Source organism: Plectropomus leopardus, chromosome 17 (assembly GCF_026936395.1).
Source record: "Plectropomus leopardus strain MGB_pleo_1.0 chromosome 17, ASM2693639v1, whole genome shotgun sequence".
In the NCBI taxonomy this organism is placed as follows: Eukaryota; Metazoa; Chordata; class Actinopteri; order Perciformes; family Serranidae; genus Plectropomus; species Plectropomus leopardus.
Window position 1 is genome coordinate 9808144 of NC_142192.1, and position 26466 is coordinate 9834609.

Consider the following 26466-nt stretch of genomic DNA (forward strand, 5'->3'; position numbering starts at 1 on the left):
GAAACATGCAACTATTTGCAATGCGGCATAATGCAACATTGAAAAAATTTGCCCATTTACACAAATGCAACAGGGTATCAACTCCCCCTGCTTCTGTTCAGATTTCCAGTTTTTCAGGCATATTCTGTAGCTAAGTATATCATATGTAGCGTCTTAAGATACGGGTGAGGATAGTGATGATGAGATTCTGGCTACAGATGCATTTGTAGTGGTGACGACACGGTGAAAACATAAACAAAGAAGCCCGAGTTTTAGATGGTATAGATGCACCACAATAATTTAAATAACCACCAAAAAGTAATCAGTCAGTGTGTAGGTTATATGTGTGTGACCTGAGCACAGAAACACTGTGAGCACAGAGACGGAGAATGTCACAGTAGGTAAACACACCATCTGTGGTGGTTTTGACTTGGCCAAGTGACTTGATTACTACAGACTGGCTTCAGGTGACATGCCTTACAATCTAAAACCAGCCGCTTGCGATTTGACAAGCTGAATTGCAGGTGACGCCATCAGTCGGCTTGAGACGAGCTGAGACTGCCCAGTTCACATCGCTGCAACATTTCTCTGCAGCGTTCTAAAACAGTTTCAAGTCGTCACAAATCTTTCGTCTAAACTGGGCTTTAAGGTAAAACCAGAGCATGCAAGTAATATTTCATGCATGCAATATGTTAATAAGACAGTGTTCTCAGCAGCTGCAAGGTGTGTATGAAAACAAATTGGGAAAAAGGATGGACAAAATTACTGTGTGACAGCTGGTTATTGGCACTACAGATTTCTGGTAACAAGATCCCCAGGGCCTCCCACGAGCCACGAGTTCACTGTGTAGAAATTGCTTTGTGGTAACTTAATTGTGCTGTCTTTTTGAATATAATATGCACAAAAGGCATGATAAGGGATTTTGCTTTCATGCCCAATCTTGAGGCCCTACGAGCATCGAAATCTAGTTGCGGGATCTTTTTTATTTCAGCAGATACTATGCTTATATGATGCATATTCTAAAGTTAATTCGTAATCTGTCAGCATTGGCACAATATCCCTAGCACACTAATCTGGTCATGGATAGCTGAAACACAATAGTCACTAAAGTGCATTTAAGTAAAGTATAAAGAGATTAAAGGGAAGGTTCACATTGTTCAATGATCATCATCTTAAAAAAATACTGACATGCCTTACATTGAAAGAGATATTGGTCATTTTAATCATTTGTATTCATGCTGGCTGTAAAGAATGATCAAAAGCAAAGCAGCAGAGAGAGAGATGTCCAGACTTTTAGTGGGCGTTCAGACTATCAGCCCTGCCTTAAAAAAAAACACACGGGGCGGTGCTGGTGGGGACATTTCTTAAGGTACTGATCAGCCATGAAATATGATCAAGTCCAGTTCGAGTAACAGATATATGCAGTAAAGGAACCCCCACAGTGTCACAGGGCTCACCTCGGTAGCATGAATGAGGGGGCTGTGTTCTGAAGACAGTGTATTCCTTAATATGCATCAAGGTTTAAAAGCACTGGATCCTACATATACCATGATGCAGCCAAATACCATCTGTCTTTAGACTTCCTATGTCTGGCAAATGCATGTCTTTAAAACTTCATGTCAGTGTAACGCAGCCCAAATTAAGATAACCCTGATGACATCACTAGTACGTCTCCAAGGTGAGTTTCTCGAACTTTGAACAGCTTGCAACCAAAGCCACAGAAAAAAATGTGACAACTGGATTATTTCTCATGACAAGAAAACTTATTCTCAGGTATAAGAGCAAGGGAGTGTCCCTTTAAAGGTGCAGTTCAAATAAAAATCAAAGGTACATATATTTATTTATTTATTTATTTTGCCTGTAGTGCTATTTATCAGTCTCGTTTGTTTTGGTGTGAGTGTTGGAGATATCAACATTTGAAAAACTTAACAGAATTGTTTCTTCTCCGAAAACATAATCCAGCCAGTCATTCATAATAACCCACAGACCTTGTTGTGAGCAGTTTCAGCTAGAAGAATTATTTTCTTGCAATTGAATTACACCTGCCTACTGTATCACTATACAGTACAGTACTGGTTCAGTTACAGTCTTTAGTATGAAAACAAATTATTAAATTCAGCTGAATTTAAACATTTTTAATCAATTTTACCACAGAATGCCCATGTGACAGTCTTGAAAGCATGTGAACCTATCCTTTAGGATGCTCAGTGATGTTTTTAGCACATACACAGGAACAGTCAAGGTCTGCAGATGACTCATTTGTATTTTAATAGTCTGTAATCACTGTTATTGCAGTCACTGAAAAAAATACCAGACAGTCCAACAAAGTGTCCATATAAGTGCAGTAATTGTTCTGCTTTCAAGCATGTCTCTTTTGATACCTGCTATGTAAACATGTTACATAAATGTGTATTGCTAATTGTTAATTGTGTCATAGATTATATCGTGGGCATACAAAGACTGTGTTACATGAATCCCTGTTAAAGAAGGTATGACCGGGTTATTTTTTCCATATCTATATCACAAAGATGAGGCTGGTGGATATAATATGGTTAGAAAATGATACGTGAGTAATGATAACCTTTTCTTACATGGTAATAACCCTCTAAAGGAATTATTAAAGTTAGATTTGTTAAAATACACTGACAAACAGGAGACATCTGAATTTGACATGGCTGTATTTTAAATGTTGGTTACACTAGAGTCACTGAAATAATATTTTCATATTTCTGGTAAAAATTGGAGGTTGCTCAGGTTTTTGCTACAATAAATAATTATATTAAAAAAAAATCTTACGATGAAAATACTATGGTTAGACTATCCTGATAACGTAAGCTCGGCATTCTGTTTTGCTGTCTTTATCAGTCTGGACATGCTGCTACCCCAAACACTTTTTTTCTATGTAATAATAAGTCATTTATACCCCACTTTTAAGTATTTATTAGCCCTTTATTTTGTGTGCCTCTGTTTTTTGGTTTGTGACGTTGTTTATATTTTTAATACTTGCACTGTTTCAGAAGCAGCACTTTCAAATTTTGTTGTACTTGTACAGTGACAGTAAAGGCTCTTTATTCTATTTCCAAAACTTAAATCAAATTGGAGCCAATCTTAGACCGTGTTGTAGTTGATGATGTAAAATGCAGGCCGCTGCTTGCAGAACAGTAAAGGCAGGGCTTGTTGCCTTGGCAACGAGTGCTAATGTTAACATTAGTAGAGTAAACACAAAGGTAAGTGAAGTTATTGCAGAAACTGAGTTATTTACATTTAAACATGAACAAAAGTTTGCATTTGCAGAGTTTCTCAAACGAAAAGACATTTCTCGCTGTTTTTTCGACTGGATTTAGCAAAAGCTTGATTTATCAAATTTATCAAATTTATCATGGATCACACCATGCTCATTGGTGTACACAATGCCTCGGACATTCAGACTTTCAAAAAATGCACTGGCGGAATTTAATGATGCCATCAAAAACAACATGTCTGAGCAACCGGATGGAATCTTCATTGTAGCTGCTGATTTTAATCAACTCATCCCTCAACTCCTAAGATGTAACAGGATCAAGGACAAATGTAATTTAAATGTTTAAACTTTGTTTAAATGATCTTTATTTAATTATTTGTTTAAATTATTGTTATTTTTTTAAACAAAGTCTACCTTCTACCTTCTAAATACAACAAGGCCACTGCCAGCTGGTGTTCAGCAATCATGAGGCAGCTAGTTGCTGAATGAAAGATGGCAAAATATGCTGACAACGCCGGCGTATCGCAAAGACCTCACAGGGATTGTCGTTGACGAGGTAAATGTCATATACAATTCAGCAGCGAGTCCAGACTAATACAGAAAGCAAAAACCGAGTGTTGAGCTCAGGATGTTCTTACCAGGCTATATTATAAATGTGTTGGGATTTACATTGTCATCCAGCTTCACTGAACAAGGGCAAAGACAATTATAAGAGGCAAGAAAAGATGTGACTAGCAGATGCAAACAGCAGCAGTGTTACAGAATGTCAAAGACTAACTCGGGACACTGGACTCCACCTGCAGTCTTCAAAAATACACTGAAACCGTAAACTAGAAATGAAACATCCCCTCCACTCTTTCACTCACCCTCAACCCTCACTCTCACACGGATACACATACATCTCCATGGCAACTGATAAAAGAATAGCTGGTCTGCAAAAAGAAGCGATTGACAAAGCATATACAAGAACTTGGATGGTCAGCAGGAAACAAATTTATGGAATAAAGCAAAATCCAGAAAGGAATTTAGGGATTTAAGCAGAGCAAAGGCCGTCAGTCATAGAAAACGAAGAAAATGCTAAATCAACCTTGCTATAATGCCAAAAAACATGAATTATGTGACACTCATGCAAACCCTTTTAAATCCATAAAGAGAAGAGCCTTAAATGCTCTCACCCCAATTTAACTTTCTGTCCGTTTGCGGCTTTTGGGGGGCTTAATTACAGCCACCACATTTAATGCAAGTGTGGTTTCAAACTGAAAATGTGCTCAATGCAAATCCTGCAGAGTCCAAACGGAGCAGGAGGATTTGAGTAAATGTGAAGGAATGAAAGTTGCGCGGATGTTGCAGATAGCAGAACAGAGAGGGTGGGCAACAGAAGAGGGGAGAGGACAAGGGAAGAAGTACAGCACAGAGTACAGCACAGTACACCACCTACACTCGTCTCCATGGCAACTACCACACTAGAACGAGTGATAATGCAGTTCCCTCTCTTCCGATTCTGAAAACTGTTCAATTGGTACCATATACACTGTGCAGTATGTGGGAGACAACGCTTTCAGTATTCTGTTGTTGCAGATGACATGAGAAATGCTTTCAATGTCATGCTTCTAAAACACTAGTGGCTAAATATTTTGACGGCATACGTTACATCCGTCTATCCACCAGAGATGCTGGCTTTAGCCCGACACTGAATTCATCATCATCGCTTTAAGGGATAACTTGTTATTTTTGAATTAATGCGGTCTTTCTTTTTCCTTCTTCGCTAAAGCAAGTGGCACAGTGTGTGGGCAGCAGTTGCTTTCAAAGAACAAGAATTGATAGAATTGAAAAGGCATGATAAAATAGATGCCTTTTCTCCAATCTAGCCCCTGCTGTTGCTGCTGGTGTAAAGTGACACCATAACAATTCAAATCCTTTAGACATGGTTTTGTGCAACATGTTCTTTGAAATCTGTCCCCTTATAAAGTGAAGAATAGGCTGAATACAGTTCGACTTGGGGCGTTACTGTGGAAGAACATGACAACAATGTGTTGTTGATATTGCACAAATATGTGCTAAATGATATATCTTAACCATAAAAAAGCTATTATTATTATTTGAGACAATGTGCCTTTGCTTTACGCCCACAGGTCCTTTTTTTAGCCATCCTTCTACGGGCCTTTCATCCAGTTCTAGACTAATTTTGTTGTCTCAAAACTGCTTGTTTAACTGCCAAAGCAGCACACTATGGCTGCTGTTAGAATAACTAATACTTGTTCATTCTGCTACCAAAAAAGAGAATCAATTTGTGGTGTTTGGTCACGTCAGTCTGAGGGGGAGGGATTTTCTTTGTCTGGTCGTCTGTCTTTCGATGTTAATTTGTTTGGCAGACTGTCATGATTAATACACAGTACAATCAGTCTGTCACTGTCAACCGAGCCTTTGACAAATGCAGAACAAGGTCGACCATTGGACGGCCCACCGGGAAAACTTCTGATAACCAACCTGACTTAAATCTCAACTTCACCATGTTCATATCATGTCAGACACAATCCAATTGCCAAAAAAGGGAAATAGATTTGATCTAAATCCCTGGTGTCAATTGACCAGCCTGGTTTGTTACAGGAACAATGGCCTCAACACTTTAACGCTATAAGATGAATTTCACGTAAAGATTATGTTTATTATTACTTTACTATTACTATTAATATACTATTACATAGAAATATTGGAAATACTGGAAATATTCTTAAGACGTCAGTGAAATACTATAAAACCAATGTTTATAGCTGTATAAGTGACTGCTGTATAATGGTTTATTAACTTATTCCTTTTTGTAGATCTGTGTCATAACATGACAGTATTTGAAAAGGTTCTCATCAGAGATGTGTTGGCTATACATTAACACATCCAACACAAAGCTTACGCAACTTTAGAGAGGATTTTGTCATGGAGGAGATAAATCTTACCAAAACTCAAACAAAAGATTATATTCATCATTGATTAATCTGCCAATTACTTTCCTCAGAATCGATTGCCAGAGATTGTCATAAGTTCCTAAAATCCAAAATTAAATGTAGGTGATTATTTTCACATTTCTTTCTTTTTTGTTCAGATTTTTGTAATGCTCTTTTAAACTGTACAAATCATACTTAAAAAAAATCTTTAAACTGTCTAAAATGCAGCTGCTTGGCTCTTAGCTATAAGTAACAAGAGATCACACTTAAAAACCATATAATCATCACTTCATTGGCATCCTATTAAATTTTGTATTGATTTTTAAGTACTGATGCTGTCTTTTAGAGCCCTGTGTACTCTCATGTATATCGCTGACCGGCTCCACCCCTCTGGCAAAGTGGGAACTTCCCACTTTGTTCTACTAAAGCCAAAAATAATCACAATTTATGGGTTGCAAGCACGAAACATTTGGCATTAAATGACTAATCAAAAACAAAAGAATTAATAAAAAAATATTTTTCAGGCAATTGTGTGGTCTTTAAAGACTAAAAATAGTGAATTACAATTGAACTCAATTTTTATGCAAGAGAATGAAGAAAAGCAGCAAATCTTCATTTTCAAGAAATCAGTCTGTCACTTTGTTAGTTTATTTTTTGTGTTGTTTTGTTTTGTTTTTTGGGGGGGTACTTAAAAACACTATTGATTAAAAAGACTCATCTCTAATATTTATCATATTATTAGAACACACAACAAAGAACCCTAAAGACTTATGGGAGCAGGAAATGAGAACTGTAAATTTTAAAAAATACATACATTATTAATCATTATTATTTAAATAAAGATGTGATTTTGATGCTGTGTACTGTACTTCCATTAAAAAATATGAAAAAATATATGATTATCAACGTTGTTGCCCGTTTCATTTCTGCCAATAGACTAATTGATCCATAATCATTTCACCTTTAAATTTATCAGTCTTGGTCGGTTCTTTCTGGATGATATTGCTCTACTTGAATTTTCTTTTCCTGTGAGCTTTTTTGACGATCAACCAACAAAACAACCTGAGTTAGCAGAGGTCAGGGGCTTGAGATCATGAAATCATGCAAAACGCTTCTTTTTTTTTTTCCTTAATCAAAGAAGAGAACATCAAATGAAGCTTGAGCTTTTTTGCATCAACAGTCTGGTTTCTTGTAACACAGAACAAAGACGTGGTAAACTGCCTCGCGAGACGCTCTGCTCAACATCATCAGGACATTACAGGAGCAGCAGGAGAAAATCTGCTTGAGTGCAACATGATTCTTTTGGCAGCAACCTCAAATCTGAATTTTGGGAGCTTTCCTTCAAAAGGTAAAAATTCTGCCTGAACCATCTGCTGAGGGCTAAACTGACATGTAGACAGATTCCGCAGGATTTGTACCTGAAACTCCAAAGGAACTCAACGTTGGCTCCACCAGTCAGCCATGACGCCATCACCATCATCGATCACGTTCCTGGCTGAAGTGTGAAAGTCTAAACTGTCATATTGCGGCAGAAAAACAAACTAATTATGGAATTAAAGTGGAAGCTACTCATTGTATTTCAAGAGTGTGATTTTACCCTTGAACTCTGGGTGACTCAAAGTTTACATTACTTTTGTTCCTCAGTGGATTTTTATGTAACATTGACCAGTCATGATATCCGAAAGCTACTGGACGCAGTGCCGGGGAGAGATTCTTGCTCAGTGTGCGAGGGGTCAAAGGTGCCGCGCTAGCCAAGCACTCAGTGGTGTTCATGGTGACTCTGCTGCTCTGTGATTGTACCCTGAGAGAATAAATACAGGACACATAATTTAAAGTCCTAGAGGGATCAACACAGCAGTATTGTTTGCTGTGACACTCGAGACTGGAGCTTAAATAATTTTCTGTTATTTACCAGGAACAAAAATAACACCTTTTATAATGGCTTTGCGGCCGGCTCAGATAAATTCAAAATGCCTGTAAATCATCCGTCTGGCTTACTTAGATTCTGTTATGCGATTTATGTGACTGGCATTATTCAGATGTCCTGTCATGTCTGTGACAAAATTTGAGACTAAATGTTAAAAAAGAAGGAATAAGAGCATCAAAAGTGGAAGAACCAGATTTTCTGTCAATAAGAAGTCATACAAGGCTTTTCAAATTGAAATCCTTGTTGTTCTGTTAAGCTAATGAGCGTGAGCAGGGAGGAATTACAGCTTTGATCAATTCAAACTGTCACAATAAATTAAACTCCTGGGCCCAGTTTTCCCCAAAAATCTCATGTGATTTCAGTAATGGCATTCGACTGAATGAAAAATTAAGGTTTTTTAAAAAACAAATCAAAAATGTAGTCATTTGTCTGCTGGATAAACCAAGGTTAAACAACTTCTAATGACACAAAAATCTCACTGTCTGGGTAGATTCAGAAAGGATGTGAAATTGTGAAGGGCATCACAGATGGAATAAACTTTAATATGATGATGGATGGGATGATGATGATAAAGGCTGTAAATCATGACTGCAGATTAATACCATTTAATTAACAAAATCTCGACAGGTAAGACTGGTAAGACTGAGACTGACTGTGTAGCTGTTGTTTCAGTGTTTCCTGATGAAATGTGATAGAATAGAGTTCACTGGAATAGTAAATCTTAATTATATAAGTTTAAAATGTTTATTTTTGTTGAGAAATATGCACATTTGGTGAAACCAAATATATTGACAGTAAAAAAGAAAGGCATTGAAGGAAAAAGAAAAAAAATCAAAAGCTGCCGAACAAATGGAGACCTACTTTGCTTCCAAAACCAATCTTTAGTTTTTCATCCACTCAACCTGTATTTTGTCAGCATGTTCAAAGGAATACTTCACCCACAAAATGACCATTTGTATATCAATAAGTTGTGCCATATTACCTTAAATCTGTGAGAATTCTTCCTCTTGCCTCCACTGAAAATAGCAAACATATTGACTCACAGGGGACCACATTAACAGCAGCAAAACTAGTCTATATCAAGACATCCGTTCACACAACTCATGCAGTATAATCGACGTCTCATTTATCAAATTTATCATTTATTTATGATAAATACTTCCCAGACATATGCATTTTAGCTGAAACTTTATTATTTAAAACTGAACTGACAGTGAAACTTATCCATGTTCTATTAAAAGTGAGTCTCACATACTAAGATTTTTTTTTTTTTTTTTTAGATAAAATGCATGTTTTTGTGAAGTTCTGAGCAAATGACTGGATAAATGCGAACTGGATTATTATGTATGAGTGTGAGAGTTTGTAAACAGATGTTTTGCTACGGTTCTGCTTTTGTTAAACGCAGTCCCAAATCAATCAATAAATCAATATGTTCGCCATTATCCACGAAGACAACGGGAGACATCAAACTTTTTAATTCGAGGTAACACATTGTGACTAATTGCTTAACAAATGGTAATTTTTGAATTAAGTATTCCTTTATGTACACAATAAATTTCTGTGCACAAAGACTTCACTAGTAAAACCTTTTTTTTGCAGTTTAAGGAAATGCACTGATAAATTTGGTTGTGGTGATGCTTGTTTTTTGCTAAGTTCTTTAACTTTGTGTAATCTTATTACTGAAAATGTTTGTGTTTGCCTTCAATTGCTTGAACGACTGTATCATATTAGTAACAGTGACTGCTGAATCCCAAAACGTCTGCAACATTCCCAAGAATTCTCTGGTGCCAAGGGTTTTTGTATGAATGGAGATAGTTGTGTGAAGAAATGGTATTTATTCCAAAATGTTGGACAGTATGGTTGTGGTTGTTCCTCATGTCTCCCATTCAAGTCACTCTAGCTGAACTATCACATTTTAAAATAAACAAAAACACAAACCTATTTCAAAAATCATTTCTTTAAACTAATCTATGTCGCCATAGCAGTCTGCTTGACAACCATTTTCTGGCGTGAACCTTTCGTTGCTGATGAGTCAAGTCCCGTCACCACACCCGAAGTGTTTGGAAATCCATGAGCCGCCACGTATTTACGGTACGCTTCTCTGATAATGCGAAAGGCTCGTGTGTTAGCGTAAGGTATGTCAGTGACCGGGTCTCGGTACAGTGCGGCTTTGTGGGTGACAGGACAAACCTCCTGAATGGGCAGCTGAGGACTAGTCTGGGCGCTGTGTGGAAAGGCCGCCTCGAAAGCTTCGTCCTCACTGAAGGTTATATAGGTACGGGAGCACAGGCCTCCAGCAGGCTGCTGAGACGGTGTGATGGGATTTTGTGGTGCTGTTTGAGGGACGTCCTGATCCAACCTTTAGAAAACGGGAAAGTGACAGAAAATACTCATTTGACACAAATATAAAACAATCTGTTGGTCGATGTAAAGTATGCCTGTATTACAGCAAGTGTTTTCTCCTCAAGCGGCAGTGCGTACCCTTCGACGTCCACATTTTCTTCTTTTAGGACTGAGTGAGAGACAAGTGGCATCAGGACCGAATGGTAGCGGATGGTTGGTCCCTCAAAACGCCGCTTCTTGTGGACTTGTTTCTTCTTGTCCGCTTCCAGGCGTTCATAGTTCTCTACACACAGAAAGTCAAATAAATCTGGGAATCCATATTTTGCATGTATTGTCACTGAGAAAAACTTGAGATCTCAGACAACTTGAGACAAATTCAAGGTTAAGTGACAGTTTCACATATATTAATCATTTGGTAAGCACAATCACTAGTAAAATGAATCATTACACAATATTTATTATGATTCTGTGGATCTCCTTGGCAAACAGATGGGCGACATTGATTCACATATATTCTGATTCTGAATAAAGCTTGTGACATCTGTTCAAAACAAAATTAACCAAGTGTCTATTTATGCACGCAAATTTGAGCTGTACCAAATGCCATTTTTCAACATTAGAAGTTTCTATTGAGGTTTTTGAATGAAGCTGTGAATCACCCTAAAAAATACATTAAAAATCCTCTAACATAATCCTTAGCTTGAATAGAGCGATTCATTGCGTTAAATTAGTTAGTCCATTTTTATTAATCAGCTTATCTGGATGATTAAATGTAATTCATGGTGGTGCTGAGAGTTCTGTTATTGCACCATTATTTCAGGTGTATGCCTCACTGTGTGTGTGGCAAGAGGATGAGAATGCAGTTTTTTGACCAGGCTAAACACCAGCAAATATAAAATGAAACAGAATAATTTATCAAATAAAAGGTTTAGGAAAAAATTTCTGACAAAATTTGACTTTTAGACATCACAATGCCCTGAAAAATGTTTGGGTCAAACAACTCAGCACAGTCCTACACAGCCACCCATGGGCCCTCATTTATCAACAGTGTGAAGAAAGAGTTCTGAATTCTGTCTTATGAATAAAATGTATGTGTATGAGTACAAAAAAAATTTTCATATTTATCAAAGTGCACACACTGGTCGTATGTACATCAGTGTGTAATTAGTGTTGATAAATTCCGCTTATGCTTAACAACCATGCTCGTCAAGTTCAGGGTCATTTGCATTCAGAGACGCCTCATATTGACTACATTTGGAAAGGACACATCCCTTTAAAATCCATGTAAACATGTTTTTTCGCACTGTTGATAAATGAGGGCCCTGGATTTTTTTCCTTTTGCTGTAAAGGAAAAGACAGAACAGTGACAAAACTATTCAACACCAACATCATGACAACAACACGAAATACAAAATGAATAAACATAACAAAAAGGCTGTGCAGCATTCAAATGTTGATTTAGAATTGGAATATCAACATTATGAATTAAGCTTTGAAGCTTCAAACTATTCGGCACGGCCCGACAACTGACACACCATTTGTGTCTCATATAGTCTTGTTGGAGAGGTTATGGACTACATCAGACCTTATGTCTGTTAAGAGGAAATATCACCCAATACGCTGTAATTTTTAGGAACCTGGGAACTAATTCAGCTGGTACATAATAAATAAAATATATTCTTAATATGTTTGATGTCATTTATTTTCTGTCTCAAAAATGATATTTGTGTGACTTTTCCTATTTTTATGATTAAAACCTATGAAATAGTTATATAGCTTATTTAAAGGGAGCCATGTAAAAATCACAAAAATCACACTGTGATTAGTCATCACTGTAACACATTACTGTATATACTGAAACTTGGCAATAGTACATGTCACAACAGTCTACTAAAGACATTTCAAACCAAAACTCTCAGCATTTCAGCAACTTGTTCTTATGTATTTTTACCTAAAGATCTTATGTTGATCTCAGCTGTTATTTTCGCCTCAGCCAGCAGCTCTTCCTGCGTAAGGGGCCGGTCACGATGAGCACCTCTCCGTCTCCGGGGGGCATCCTGGCGCTCTTGCAAGCGCAGATTGGTCTTTCGGGTATGTTCACTGGTGGACTGTCGCACAGACTTTCGAGCTAGTGAATGATCAAGCAATACAGTTTAAAAAAATGATAAATATTGTTTAAATATTATTCTTATGTCCAAAAACCTGCCCTCCAATGCAGTTGTGATGTAATCATCATGCGTTTATGAAATGAGGGTTTATGTGTTGTCAACAGTTTAAGTGAAGTTATTCAAAACATTTGAAAAGGTAGCACATATCGAGTCTTTAAGTCAAGGAGGACAAAATACTTACGTTTCACTTATTTATTTGGCACAATTAGCCAAAAAGTGTGAGCATTTTTTGTAGTCATGTGATTAAAATAAGTGAACTTTGAGGATTTTGTCCTCCTTGACTTGAAGACTTGAAATGTGCTGTACTGTATTATCATTTTTTTTGGATTATGCTCACTGGATTTTGGGTTTAGCACTCAACTGAGAATCCCATTAATGAAGTCCTACCTCTTTTCTAAAAACAGTGTAAGTGAAGTAAATCATTTATGTGATGGTATCTGAAAACAGTGTGTGGGCATTTTTGGGAGATTTGTAGAAATCTTACTTTCTCCAAAATCTTGGAATTCTTGTGGAATCCTCCTTTTGAGCTCCACTTTAACCTTCTCAGTCTTCTTCTGCTCCTCGGAGGGTCTTTTGGGTTTGGGTTTTGCCACCTTTATCGGTTCCTTGGATAAAACGAAGACAAACAGCTTAATAACTGCACATCTGTTTCATTCATGTATACATTTTCCATGTTCATGTTGTGAAGCTATCACCAAAAGTACTTGTACTTCACAACAACACATCATTATGTGCTGCAATCTCAATGAAAAATGTCTCTCAGAGATGAACGTAGACCAAATGGAGTTCACAAATTAATAAACTGATTAGCTGAGAAGGGGTAGGTATCAATAAGGTTATACTTCCTCCTACTCTTTCTCGAGCATGTAAGTTGCAATATGTTGTTGCTTGTTTGAATCTATTCATTGAGTACTGGTTGTCATTAATTTTTGTTATTGCCATTTTTTTTCTGTTTGTTTTACATTCTTGAATAAATAATTAACTATCTATCTAATAAAGACTATTAAATTAACTCTTCGATGCAGAAACTACAAATCTATTAACACCTGGAATGATTGTCGTTACCTTGTATGCTTTGGTAACAACTCGACTTTTCCTCCGAGGTGCATCCTCCTCCTGGTCGCTGTCTGGCTCGTCGCCCTCATCGATGTCAAAGTCGCTGTCCACCTCATCCTCTGTGTCCGAATGCTCTCCATGATACTCGTCATCTCCTGATTCCTGAAAAGACCCAAACGGGTATACCTTAGTAACAAACAACAACCCTCACACAAGCAACAACATCCACGAAACACCATTTAAAGCTAATCAGACTGGTGTTGAGTACTGTTTGATCTGCATGTGTGCTTGGCGAGGCACGATTAAGTTACAAGATTTTGTGAGGGACAATCTCTCCCGTACAACAAGCAGGTTTATTTTTAATTCAGATACTCACTCCCATATCTACAACACAAACACGCACAGAGAGGCGGCTCACTCTATGTGTTTGTGTTGACACTGAGCAAATCTCAAGGTGATACAGCAAGCAGGCTCATGATAGTGTATTTACAAGAGGTAGACAAAATAATACCAAAACCTTATGTACAGGAACACACATTCACAAAATCAAAAGTTGGTTATTTCAAGCCAAATTCCAATCAGCATTTTTTAATTCCTGTAAATCTGATGGGTTTTCAAAGCAGGGTGAGACAACAGAGAAATGAAGAAAAATAACCAGTTCTTAAATACTAAGTACACAGAGGAAAGAAACTGAAACAGACATTTTAAGACACACTGGCCTTCAAAATTAAGTATGTGCACAGGCATGATCATACTGTTTCATCACAGAGACGACTGAGGCATCTCAGGATGTTTTTTTTTTTTTTTTTAAATCTAGTTAGTCTTGTCAGCCTCAGCCTCAGCTAACATCAGAGCTGTCAGAAAAGCCGCTGCCAAATCCCCCTACACAAGTTGACCCGTGAACCAGCAGCTGTTTGAAGATTATTACCTGGACTGTAAACTGAGCATATGACTCAGTATCTTAAAATGTAAGCCTTACATTAAGTTAAGCTGCAATATCAAATATTAGCATGTAATGTCCTGACACATAATACAGCCTGAGGCCTTATTTTCCTTTCGTCTCTCTTTGAGTGTGATGCAGGAAAGCCTGGCACTCTCATTCGGCCTTCACAAATTTGTCAGCTGTTAAGATAGACTGGGCCAAGAAAATGTTGGAGTCGCGGTCACGGTTCTGATGAATCACATTGGCACGGTGGTTTTGATGACCAGAGATGCTGCAAGCCTTAGGTAAAGTCATGCTTTGTAGACTCATCCTTTGGTGTGCCCTTTCCATGTTGGTGGATAATAATTGATTGCATCTTTGAGCTTGTTTTTTTTGGGGAGTTACTATGGCTTTGAGAAGACAACATTTGTATCATTCCTCAAAACCTACAATCTAAGAGGCAACTTCTGCAAAGCCCATGTTCTTCTTCAATATCTGTGGCATGAACTGCAGAGATGATGGCAGGAGCACAGTCAATTTAACACTAATCGCTAAAAAATCAACCACTGCAAAGATGTACATGAATACACACATTTGCAAATCTTTTAGGTAAACCTTGCTGTAAATAAAACAACAGCCCTGCAAAAAAATTTACAAAGATAAATTCTTGGAAACTGTTCAAGACAGGCATTGATTCAACTTTATTGTCAAATCAGCAGAACTGCAGTGTGTGCTGACGTTGAATTATACAGCATTACACTGAGATGATTCTATTTTTTCCCAGAGAAGATTAATATGGACACATCGACACGATAGCTACCTTCCCTTCAGTATGTATTTACCTGAAAATAATGCATGCAACATATTAACCCATAAATCAATATTATGTTTCTCCCAAGTAAATGCTCGGTGCAGAGAGTTAGTCCATTGTGTGTGTCTACAGAATTGTTTCTAATTAAAATCACTTTGGTGGTATTTCTGGGTCCCCTCGCATTACAACTAAATAATTTGGGCTTATTGGCTGCCTGTTACTAGGACTGATTACGCTGTTAAATTGAGCAATCAATATAACAAGTCCAAGCTTAAGCATATGATATTTCGCGAAAAACGTGAAGCATTACTCAAGAAACGTGTAGAGGTAACGTTTTGTACACGACAACATCAATGATGAATTGTGCCGCAGGGCTATGTGGCCACTGAAATATCGTGGTGTTTTTTGTTTTTTTTTTTAATTTTTTAAATCAAAGTTTTTTTAAGTCAAGGCTACGGCCACCATTTTCTGAATGAGTAATATAAAGGAAAAATAATTACGAACGTAATAAAAATCAGATAACGTTACAGCCTCGTGTTATTCAATATAAAACATGTGTCCCGTTTGGGCTGTAATGAAAACAAATCACTTAATTATATCGATCTGTTCAAGAGACCAACTCAGCTAGCAAGAAGCTAACTTCAAGCTAGCTTGTTAGCTCGCTCCGTAGCTATCAATTTGGTAACTCACATCATTGAAGCCTCCATATGTGGTTTTGTAGAATTCGTCCTCCTCTTCTGCATCCAGTAATTTAGACATGCGGTTTCCCGCAGTCTTTCTGGGTTCCCGGTCAACTGCGAGAGTCATGGCTTAAATATCTAAACAATGCTAACTAACGTTTGGGTACTTAGCTAGCTAACGCTGTGCTAACTTATCAGTTTAAAGGCTGTTTTTCGCTTTTTTCTCTTTTGCCTCGTCGTTACTTGGCGAGTTTTCACAGTTATCTGGTCGTACCCATATTTATTTCAGATGTGAGTACGCTTAAAATGCACACTAATGTGATTAAAATGTTCTTAACAAGCACAGGCAAGTGCACAGCTAACCCTGCCGTCGCTTTCTGTCGCGAGCAGCTGATGTACTTCCGGTGCTGAGGGAGGGCGTTATTTCCAAAATAAAACTGCGCTTAACTTAATATTTACAAAATATTAATATTGGTGGAACTAATATACTTAAAGAAGAGTGCTCTTAAAAACATTAGAAACACAATAAGTGATGTTACTTTCCCTTCATCTGGATGTTTTTGGTCCTCTTTATTTAATGATCTGTAATGGGAGAAAGCACAGAGAATCTGTGATAAATACTATGCAGGCTATAAGAAACTTAAGAAAGTGTCCTTCAAGATATTACACAGAATTTATTCAGTTAAGCTTGTGTTAGAGATATTCGTCCCGATATTGATAACAAATGTGATTTTGGTGGGCTAAGAAAAGTATTTTTCACTTTTTTTCATTGTTTATACACCAGTGATTTGGATTGATGTTGCCAACTTTCTTTAAAAAAAAGGAAACTTCAGATAAATATTAAAATCAAATGTTTTTGATCAGATTCTATCCCTTTGGCAAGATAAGATTGAAAATAACAAGCTGTATATCATACAACTTATTATTTAAAAAAATCCATATTCTTAAGAAAAAAATAATTTCCTGCACTTCATGACTAGAACCATATTATCTGTGTTCAGTATAAAGACATTCAAATTATTGAATGATTATAATATAATGCATGTGGCACAAACCCTGGCATTATGAAATGTCAATACAATTATTTTTGTTACTTTGTTTAGTTTTTAGCTTTAGTGTTCTCATTTTATGTTTGTTTTAGTTGTTGTTGTTTTTTTTATTTGTTTTTTGCCAATGTATCTTTGGAAAATCAATTTGTGTACAAAAAGAAAGTGAAAAAACTAGCCTACTATTTATAAAATGTAACTTTATATAGCATAAAATTCAACACAACGTGTTTACAGTTTGACATTCATATCTTTTTTTCTGAATTCAAGTAGAATATTGTATATCATGTATTTATGTTTTTTCTTGGTGGTATTTGAGATGAACACATAAAGTGATGCCCATCTATACAATCTGCAATCTGTCTCAACAGAAAAATGTCATTGTATCTTTCTTGAAGTGTTCATAATTTAACTTTAAGACCATTTTTGTGTGTGGTTAATAGTTATTATTGAATTAGTGTCAGTAAATCATTTATTTTACCAATATATTGCGCCTTCACAAACACAATGGTTTACTACTTCTGATGTTTCTTTTGTACATTTTAGAACAAGAACCAATAAAAAAGTAAACAAAAAATACAAAATGACATTTTTGAAAGCACAAAATTTATTTTAAGGAACTTTGAGAAGGCAAACTTATGGAATGCTTTAATTGGAAGTTAAAGAAAAAGCACTTTCCACATATCCAGCCTATATAATGAGTACAGCAGTAACAATATTGGATGTTAGCAAAATATATATCAACAAATTAAGTAGAAAAGACATACTATAGCCAATGCAAGTATTGTGTACACTGACCTTAATATAAGGTAAACATTCACATTTTATATTTTAGTTATCTCATCCATTTGAGGTCCATCATAATTATTTCAATTAAAAAGTGTATTTCATCTGCTCTTTAAAAACCAAATGAACAAAACAAACTAAGTCTTAATTTGTGTCTATTTATAAACAGCAACAGAGCAATATAAGCAACAAGCAGTAAACTGAATCATTTACATCTCTACATATTACATGCATTATGCTCATTAAATATTGCTTATTTTGGTTACTTTAACATTACGTTACTTTACATTCAGGCTTTGTTCTACTCAAGCATCTGTCTCATTAAAGAGACAAACATGAAAAATAAAGCTAATCAGTGACATCGTCTTTTTCATCGGTTAGATGTTCTTAAAACATAACATATGAACATCCAGAAGGGCTCACATCAGCACAATTATATCAGCAACATACACACACAGTCAAATGGAGGACGTAACACACTCAGTGCACATTTATATGAATTAATCAACAGCCAGCCTTTGTTGGACTACATGCTCTTAAAGGAACATCGTGTAAGATTTAGGGGGTCTTAGTGGAATGAAGCGTCTAGGGGAGTCCTTCCCTGGAATTTCTTCTGTTTTTATGAACAAGCTGTATTTTTATGCTTTTTGTGCACCTTATTTACTCTTAAAACAGTTTTTTTAACTTTCCAGATAAATTTTAAATTATGATAGGAAAAATATTAGTAGTTATTAGTAATAAGAATTGAGTACGGAATAGTTTACAAATGCTATCATTAAAATTTTACTGACTACAGTTGGAAAAATAGTTAAACATATGTATTTATGTATATACATAACATATATGTGGTGGAATGTGGTTGAACTAATTACATTCATTCAAGTACAAGTGAATGAAACAGTGATTTTTTAGGCCTGTTTTTATTTTTAAAAAATATATAAGGTCTAGCCTCTATATTCATATCTGAGGCTATTTTCAAAACATTTTAGGCTTAAGCCTCAGACACCAAAATAACAACACCACTTTGGCGTTGTTGTGGTGGACATGGCAGACTCCGCAGATGGGGACCTGCTCATGTCATTCTGAGATATCAACAACACAGCTCTTATTTTCAGGTGATTATACCCTAAAGAAAACTTACTTATATATTATATTTCTTTTTCTGCTTGTATATCCCCTAATCCCTACACACAGGACATTTAAATCAAAGTAATTCTGTTTACTAACAGAAACTGAAATTAAGTCTAAATGTACCAAGTCACACCAGGTGAAAGCAGGTGTTTTACATTTTGACTCATATTAGTTTCATGGTTAACCTGCTTGTCTCCGCATTGCCTTTCCCTCCATTACTACTTGACATGGCACTTCGTGGCACGTATGCTATTGTGGCTGTGTGCTTTATTTGCCCTTTACTCTTACTCCAGAAGAACATGAAGATGAAACATATGCTCACAGAGCTGAAAAATGAAAGGAACCCAATAGTTCCAGCTACCAGTAACGTCTTGACATCAAATGGGATATTCTGATTTCCATTCACACCTGGAGAGGCAGACGGGAAGGCAAGCCAACCTTTGAGACGAAGGGGGTTTTTAGAGGATGATGGAAAGCCTCGGACATAAAGGCTGATGGGCAGGCTGTCATTTCCTGCTGCATTAGATGCAACACAGAGATAAGCACCACTGTCTTGAGGTTGAGCGTAGCGAACCTCCAGCGAACCGTTGGAGAGGGCCCGTATTCTACCAATGGGCGATAGAGGTTTTAGCTGTGGGCCTATCCAGGTGACAGATGGAAGAGGGTCACCCTCTGCATTGCAATAAAACACCACTGTGTGTCCTTGATCCACTCTCACTTCTTGAGGTTTGTGGTTCAGAATACGAGGCTGCCGACACGTGAGCAGCCCTGGGAGCTCAGCTTCAGTAAAGTCCAGAAAATACCAGCCCTGCAACCGGACTGAGGTAGAGCAAGTTGGTGGATTTCCACCAAAGTCCAGATTTGGTCGTCTTCGCACCACCCACAGCAGACGGCAGTCACATGCTAGTGGGTTGTTATCAAGTCCCAGAGTTCTTAGGGTGTCCACTGAATGGAAAGCACCTACCTCGAGTGTCGTTAGAAGGTTTCTAGACACATTCAGCAGTCTGAAATGTGCCAAACCCCAGAATGCTCCAATGTCGATACGCAGCAATGATCCCCCCACCAGATGGAGCTCTTGGAGTCGGAGCAAGTCTCCGAGCAGGTTCCCATGGATGTAGGTGATTGGGTTAAATGAAAGGTCAAGGTATACAAGATACACAAGATGATGCAGAGGGATGTATGGGACAGCACCGAGGTTGCAGTATGTTATGGTTAGGGATGTAAGATTTAGGCCAAAGAGACTATTTGCTGACAGGGTCTCCAACCAGCGGCACTGAGAGATGACAAGCTCTGTGAGCCGCTCTAGATGACGGAAAGAGTAGTTTGGCAGCGTGGTGACTCCCAATCGCTGAAAATGAAGACTTTTCAGCCCACCGAGCTGTGTGAGTGCCTCTGTCGGCACAGCAGTGAGGTTGCAGCCATCGAGGTACAGCTCTTGCAGACTGGTTAAGCCGGTGAATGCTTGATGAGAAATAAAAACAAAGTCATTATCTGCTGCTTTAATAAACTGCAGGGAAGTTAAGTCACGGAAAGTAAAATCTAGAAAAACAAGGATATCATTGTTGCTTATGTCCAGTGACTTCAGTTTTGGCAAACCAGCAAACACGCCCACAGGAATGATCTTCAGGTGGTTGCGAGCAAGACGCAGAGTTATCAGACTTTGCAAGCCGATGAAGGCTTCCACCTCAATTATCACCATAATATTGTCACTCAGATCCAAGTCTAAAAGTTGTGTCAAAGTCTGGAACTGCTGATGCACCAGAGTCTTGATCTTATTATGCGTTAAGTTTAGTAGTTTGGTATTTTGCGGGAGACTGTCAGGCACTGTGGTAAGTTGGCCATCGGAGCAGTTCACCTCCAGCAGCACAGTGTTGCAGCGGCAGAGCTGTGGACACGGCCGGCGTGTTTCAGATGTGAATGCCACCCCCACTGCCAACAGGTAAAGAGCTCCCCAGCACAGCCATTGGTGGACGGCAATTCCCTCAAACATCTGGTGGCCTGCCTGCATGTGAGAAAGAAATATGGAAATAAGACAAGAGAGGTATGATTTACCAACACTGGTAAAAATTGGGGGCGCATGACTTTCTGCAACCAAGAAATACATAATGGCGGCTAATGTTTAGGTGTGACCTAGTTCATTAAATTGGAAAATAATTATGTTTTTTTTGAAGAGTAACTTTGGTATTGCTCACCCTGGATCCTATTTTCCCATGTTTTTGTGTTGAAGTGACTAATGGGAATTTGAAATTGGTCCAGGTTTGAGTGAGAGCACTGCAGCCGCCAGCAGCAAAACAGGCAGTGACCACTAGGGGCATTTATGCACCCTAAATTTATGTTCAATTCAAGTGCTTGTTTTTGCCACTGACAGACTCAGATTGTTATGATGGGGTTCTTAGTGTCAGACAACATCATGTAAATGATTCCTACAGTGAAAGGCCATTTTGTAGTGTAAAATCCTTTTTGTTTATTCAGAAACAGCCCCAAAATCGTTATGACCAAACCAAGCAGACCAGACTCTATTTAGATAACCATTAATTTTATTATGTATAGGGCCAGTGTATTTTCACATCTAACTGGGTGAATTAAGGGTTAATTTAAACCAAAACAGAGTTGGTGATTGTTGGAATGATGGAAAGACTTCGAATTTTGTGTGTTTTACAATTATGAAGTTATTGTTTATTTAAACGGAGTCTGGTGGGTTTGGCGGTGGTGATTCTGGGCCTGTTTCTGATTCAACAAAAAGGATCTTCCTCCTAAACAAAAAGGTCAACATCTGTATGGATCCATGAGTGTTTTTAGACTCGTATGGAAACAATCTGAGCCTGTCAGTGGCAAAAAAACCCCACACAAAACAGTTTTCCGTGAAAATAAATTGATGGTGCATGAATGCCATGAGCCGTTATATTGCAGCTTGTTTCGCCGCTGCTGACTGCAGTGCTCTCGTTCAAAACCAATTTAAAAAAAAAATGTTTCAATTAGTCACTTTGATGCAAATTTAGTCCAGGTTGAAAAATTTCAAAACTTCCCTTTATTTTATTTTTTTTCTCAACTCTTAGATAACTGGAGGTAGATTTTCATAACCAGCCAGCTGCTGATGGAGGGTCCTTTCTTAATTAAAAAAAAGAAAAAAAAGGCAGAAAGCGAAGATGTGGGCAAATGTTGTCAGATGGTGATGCTGAATCATCTTTGTCAGAATATGAATATCAATGATTACAGTTTATATTCATGTTGTTTACAGTACTGCAATAAACCAAGATACCGAGGTAAAAGCTGTGTCACTGTCATCATCCTGGAACAGCCTCCCACAAAGTCTCAGATAAACCAAACGGTTCACAGCTTTAAAGCAGCTAAAAGCTCATTTGTCTTTTCAGGCTCTCTCTTGAAGTTATGCCTTTTATTTTATGGGTTGTCTACAATATTTATGCTTCTTTGATCTCCCTTTCTTACATTTTCTACTAACTCTAAAGCATTTTCTTCCATGCATTTTAAATGTGTTATATAAAGAAATATTTCTTTCTTTCTTACTGAGCTATTCATTGACCACCGCCACCAGAGGCAGTGGAAAGCTCTCTAAGTATAAGTGGGCCTTTGAGCCGATTATTAATTTCTTCTGTTTCAAAATGTCAAGACTGAACTTCCATTTTGAGGTCGATCTTCTCTGCAGTGTGAACATGCAAACAAACAATGGCGTTGGCACTACACATTTAACAAAAAAAAATAGTACCAGGTTGCCTACGCACTGTATTTTTGTGTTTTATTTATGCTGTTTGAAAGCAGAAATATGGGGAAAAGTGTAAACCTGCAGTATGTGAGGCATCATGAAGGACTTAACCACTCAATTATCTGCTCTCAATTATTGTACACATTATCTTTCTCTCTCTTTCTCTCTTGGCACATTAATGTGAGAGGAGCACATATTCATTGGCATTTATTACATTCAGCTTTTTATATTTAGTGTATTGAGATACTGTGGTTCCTGAGAAAACAATTTGCTGGCTGGAAAGACTTTTTTTTTTGCGATTTGTAGATACTTGTAGAATCTATTTGAAAAAAAAGTGCAAGTATGACCCATTGCTAATTTGAATTAGTTTTAACTTTTTAAAATTTAATTTCATTTAAATTTTGCTTTTTATTTGGTGATGGGGTATTGAGGGGATTATCAAGAGATCAATTTGCTGTTGTTTTATTATTATTATTATTATTATTATTATTATTATTACTATTATTATTATTATTATTATTATTATTATTATTATTATTACTATTATTATTATTATTATTATTGTTGTTGTTGTTGTTGTTGTTGTTGTTGTTGTTATTTTGTGTGATATATAAAACATTGTAGTTTGATTTCAGGAGAGAAAAGTATGCATACCTAATCAATACAAATATGATAACAAATTGTCTATTTGTTTTATATAAAAGTCATCATTCACATATTCACACACTCTTCCTAAACTATAGCCAGTTTTTTTCAAACCTTTGAACTTATTTTCTTTCTTACCAACAACAAACAATAACATCTGGCTGAAGTTAAAGGCAAAAAGTCTTAATTTTTAAGTTTTACATAATGAGGTATTTACTTGATGCTCAGATACAGACTGACAAAGATGTATACATGTGAATAGGTGGGTTTCCACAGATCATCAATAGCTTTCTCTTTACCTGCACAATCATTAAATCCACCACTAGAGGGTAGCTAAATCAAAATTAGACTTGTGAACGGTATGTCCAGGTGCAACGGATTTATAACACTGACTGTAACAGCCCAGGCACAGTCAAATTGCAATCAGTAATCACACGAAAGCTCATATAATTCATGCAGCATGTTATATTGACATGTTATATATACAGACATCATTGGTTTTAACATAAAAACAAGAATATGAGGCAGCAGATCAACTGCAAGTCTGTAAAAAATGTGTTACTTGACAAAATTTGCCAGTTAAATTGCCAAGAGATTGCTGAAAATAAAACCACCTTAAAGTGTGATGCCACCTGCAGATCTCCTCACATGTTGTGCTGAACAAAGCAACACTATAGAACATGTAGAAAGAGGGACGGAGAGAGACAGGCTACAGTGGGATGGATTTCTCTAATATTTGTGACACTTGATGGCAGAAAGAATTGTTCCTTAATGTAAAATATAAGAGTAAGCATAAAAGCAAAAATAGAAAAAACAGACATTAGTGCATACTCTTTCTTTTCTTTGCAGACTGGTTATTTTTTGATCAACTTTTACATATTTAATACTTGAATTTCAAAGAGTTCCTAAATTATTTCTACAGTAGGGGAGAGCGGGGTCAGTTGGGACAGGGGGGATGGTGGAGACAGTGCCTTTTTAGAGTTTACAAAGCAACCACTACACCCTTTTCACTTTCAACCTCAAAGTGAAGACCCACTGACTATTCAACAAAATGTATCCACAGTTTTAAGATCTCCAGCACATACGTAAGTACGTTTTGGACCATTCTGTTATTTTTCTCTTACCACACTGTTTTTAGTTATGTAACAAACAAAAACATAAATAAGCGGAAAACCATTTTTCTGGCAAATCAGTTGGTGCTAATGGTAGTAGCCTGAATTTTTGTTGGTCGCTAGCACAGGAGTATTGTTTATAGTTCCTGCCCTTTACAAATCAATAAAAAGTGGATAAGACAAAAAATGTTTTCCTCACTACATTAGCGCCACAAAGTCACTGAGTAAATGTGCACTGAATAAACCTTCTATAGGCCTACATTTCCACAAAGTATATATCAATTGTGCAAGTGTCTGTTTTTTTATTGATAGTTTTCCTTTCTTTTTCTGCAAAAAAACTAGCTAAAAAAACTCAATAGCCTATATTAACCTATAGGCTACATGTAGTCGGTTAACACATTGAGCGTAAAATGAAGACTCGGACTACAGTGAAATTCCATATCTCAGTAAATAATGAAAATATTAGAATTTTACAAATGTTTTCCTTTTTCTTAAAGAAATGTGTGACACAGGTGACACTGTAAATATAAGGTCTTCAAATTTAGACTGCATTAAAAAAAATTAACTGTATATATTGTTAGCCCAGAACAAGGTGTCCTAACCATTTCCACCCACTGTCCCAACTGACCCAGAGAGGCTTAATTTTGCCCTCCTTGTATATTTTGCATGTTGCACTCCTTGTACATTTTACAAACACAAAAGACAATTGTTACTCAACTTAAAATAGTTACTTAATCAGTAACACATAAATGAATTAGGTTTCATTTAATTATTCTAAACTGGTCAGCAATTCTCTTTGTGCTTTTCACATTTGGGTCGGGTTCTGAACATCTTGATTAAGACACTTGTGTCTTTTCAGGGATCAAATTATTTTCATTTCTGTTCAAGTAGTCTGTGAGTAATAGAAGGTTATTGCATGTTGATACAAATATGTCCCAGCCTACCCTGCTCTCCCCTATTTCACATACAAAAGTCCACCTGGAAAGTCTAATATTCAACAGAGTGTATCAGGGAGAAAATCATCTCTCAGATCACATTTTTAAGGTGGTAATTTTATCTCAACACAGTTATGGGGCTGGGGAATACTGTCTCACTGCTGGTGATGACAGCAGCTCTCCAGAGCAGTGAGTGATGGAGACTGACTCCCTCTGAACTCCTCTGAGAGCGCACATAAGAGAGAGTGAAAAAGGTGCACAAAGGTGAAATCACAGTTATTTACTGCAGCCTGACAGATTCAAGATACTCAAATACAGTGGACGTTTTTATAAAATGCTCAGAGTTATAGTAATCTTTTGGCAAAAAGCAAAAGCAAATCAAGTATTGTAACTCACCGTCTCTTCAGTCTGCAGGGCTTGTCATTGTGATAGCTCCATTTTCACAAATTTGTGGTGGAAAAAAAATAAGAGAGCATATTTGCAAGTGGGTTTTCTTTCTGAAACTGTATCTGGATAAATTGTTGATGCAAGCAAAGAGAATTCAAAGAGTAGAGTACATCTTTTTTGCTCGTTTAGTTCCACCTCAAAACCTTCTGTTGCTTATAAATACATCCAAATGAAGCCTGCAAAAAGAGAGAAACAGATATATTACAAAAAGGACGCTTCATCTTTCCATTCTGTAGTATTCAACTCCGGAGGCAGCGTGTTGCTGCAGATCAGTTCCCTGTTGCTTTCTTGTCCTCATGGCAACAACAACCTAGCTCTGGACGCGGTGTGCCTGGTGCATGCTGGGGGATTATATACACTAGCTCCTGGACTCCATCCAACAGGCTGCACTGGATGACAGGAGGCAGGCACACAGGTCAGCCAAATGAAGAGATTTTGGCGCAAACACCAGATGGGAATGAATTTAAGCACTGACATTAAAATAAAGGAATATCTTTTCAGCTCTCTGGTCAGTCAGAGCCATTTGAAAGTTTGATGAAGACACACTAAGGGAGTGATAAAACAATTTGTCCGACTT

The 26466-nt window shown here is 37.1% G+C and overlaps 1 protein-coding gene and 1 pseudogene across 2 annotated transcripts; both read right to left on the reverse strand.

Moving 5' to 3' along the window:
• Window positions 1–8807: 8807 nt before the first annotated feature.
• vps72a (vacuolar protein sorting 72 homolog a) lies at window positions 8808–16468 on the reverse strand. The gene is made up of 6 exons (XM_042507161.2): window positions 16077–16468; window positions 13663–13815; window positions 13082–13202; window positions 12381–12557; window positions 10568–10712; window positions 8808–10445 (listed from the first exon to the last, which is right to left on the reverse strand). Exons 1-6 carry the CDS (start codon window positions 16191–16193, stop codon window positions 10055–10057), a joined length of 1104 nt encoding a protein of 367 aa, XP_042363095.1. The 5' UTR covers window positions 16194–16468; the 3' UTR covers window positions 8808–10054.
• A 1248-nt stretch (window positions 16469–17716) lies between these two features.
• LOC121958013 (leucine-rich repeat and immunoglobulin-like domain-containing nogo receptor-interacting protein 1 pseudogene) lies at window positions 17717–26200 on the reverse strand (annotated as a pseudogene). The gene is made up of 2 exons (XR_015779554.1): window positions 25839–26200; window positions 17717–21031 (listed from the first exon to the last, which is right to left on the reverse strand). The product of XR_015779554.1 is annotated as a leucine-rich repeat and immunoglobulin-like domain-containing nogo receptor-interacting protein 1 pseudogene (transcript).
• Between the last annotated feature and the right edge of the window lie 266 nt (window positions 26201–26466).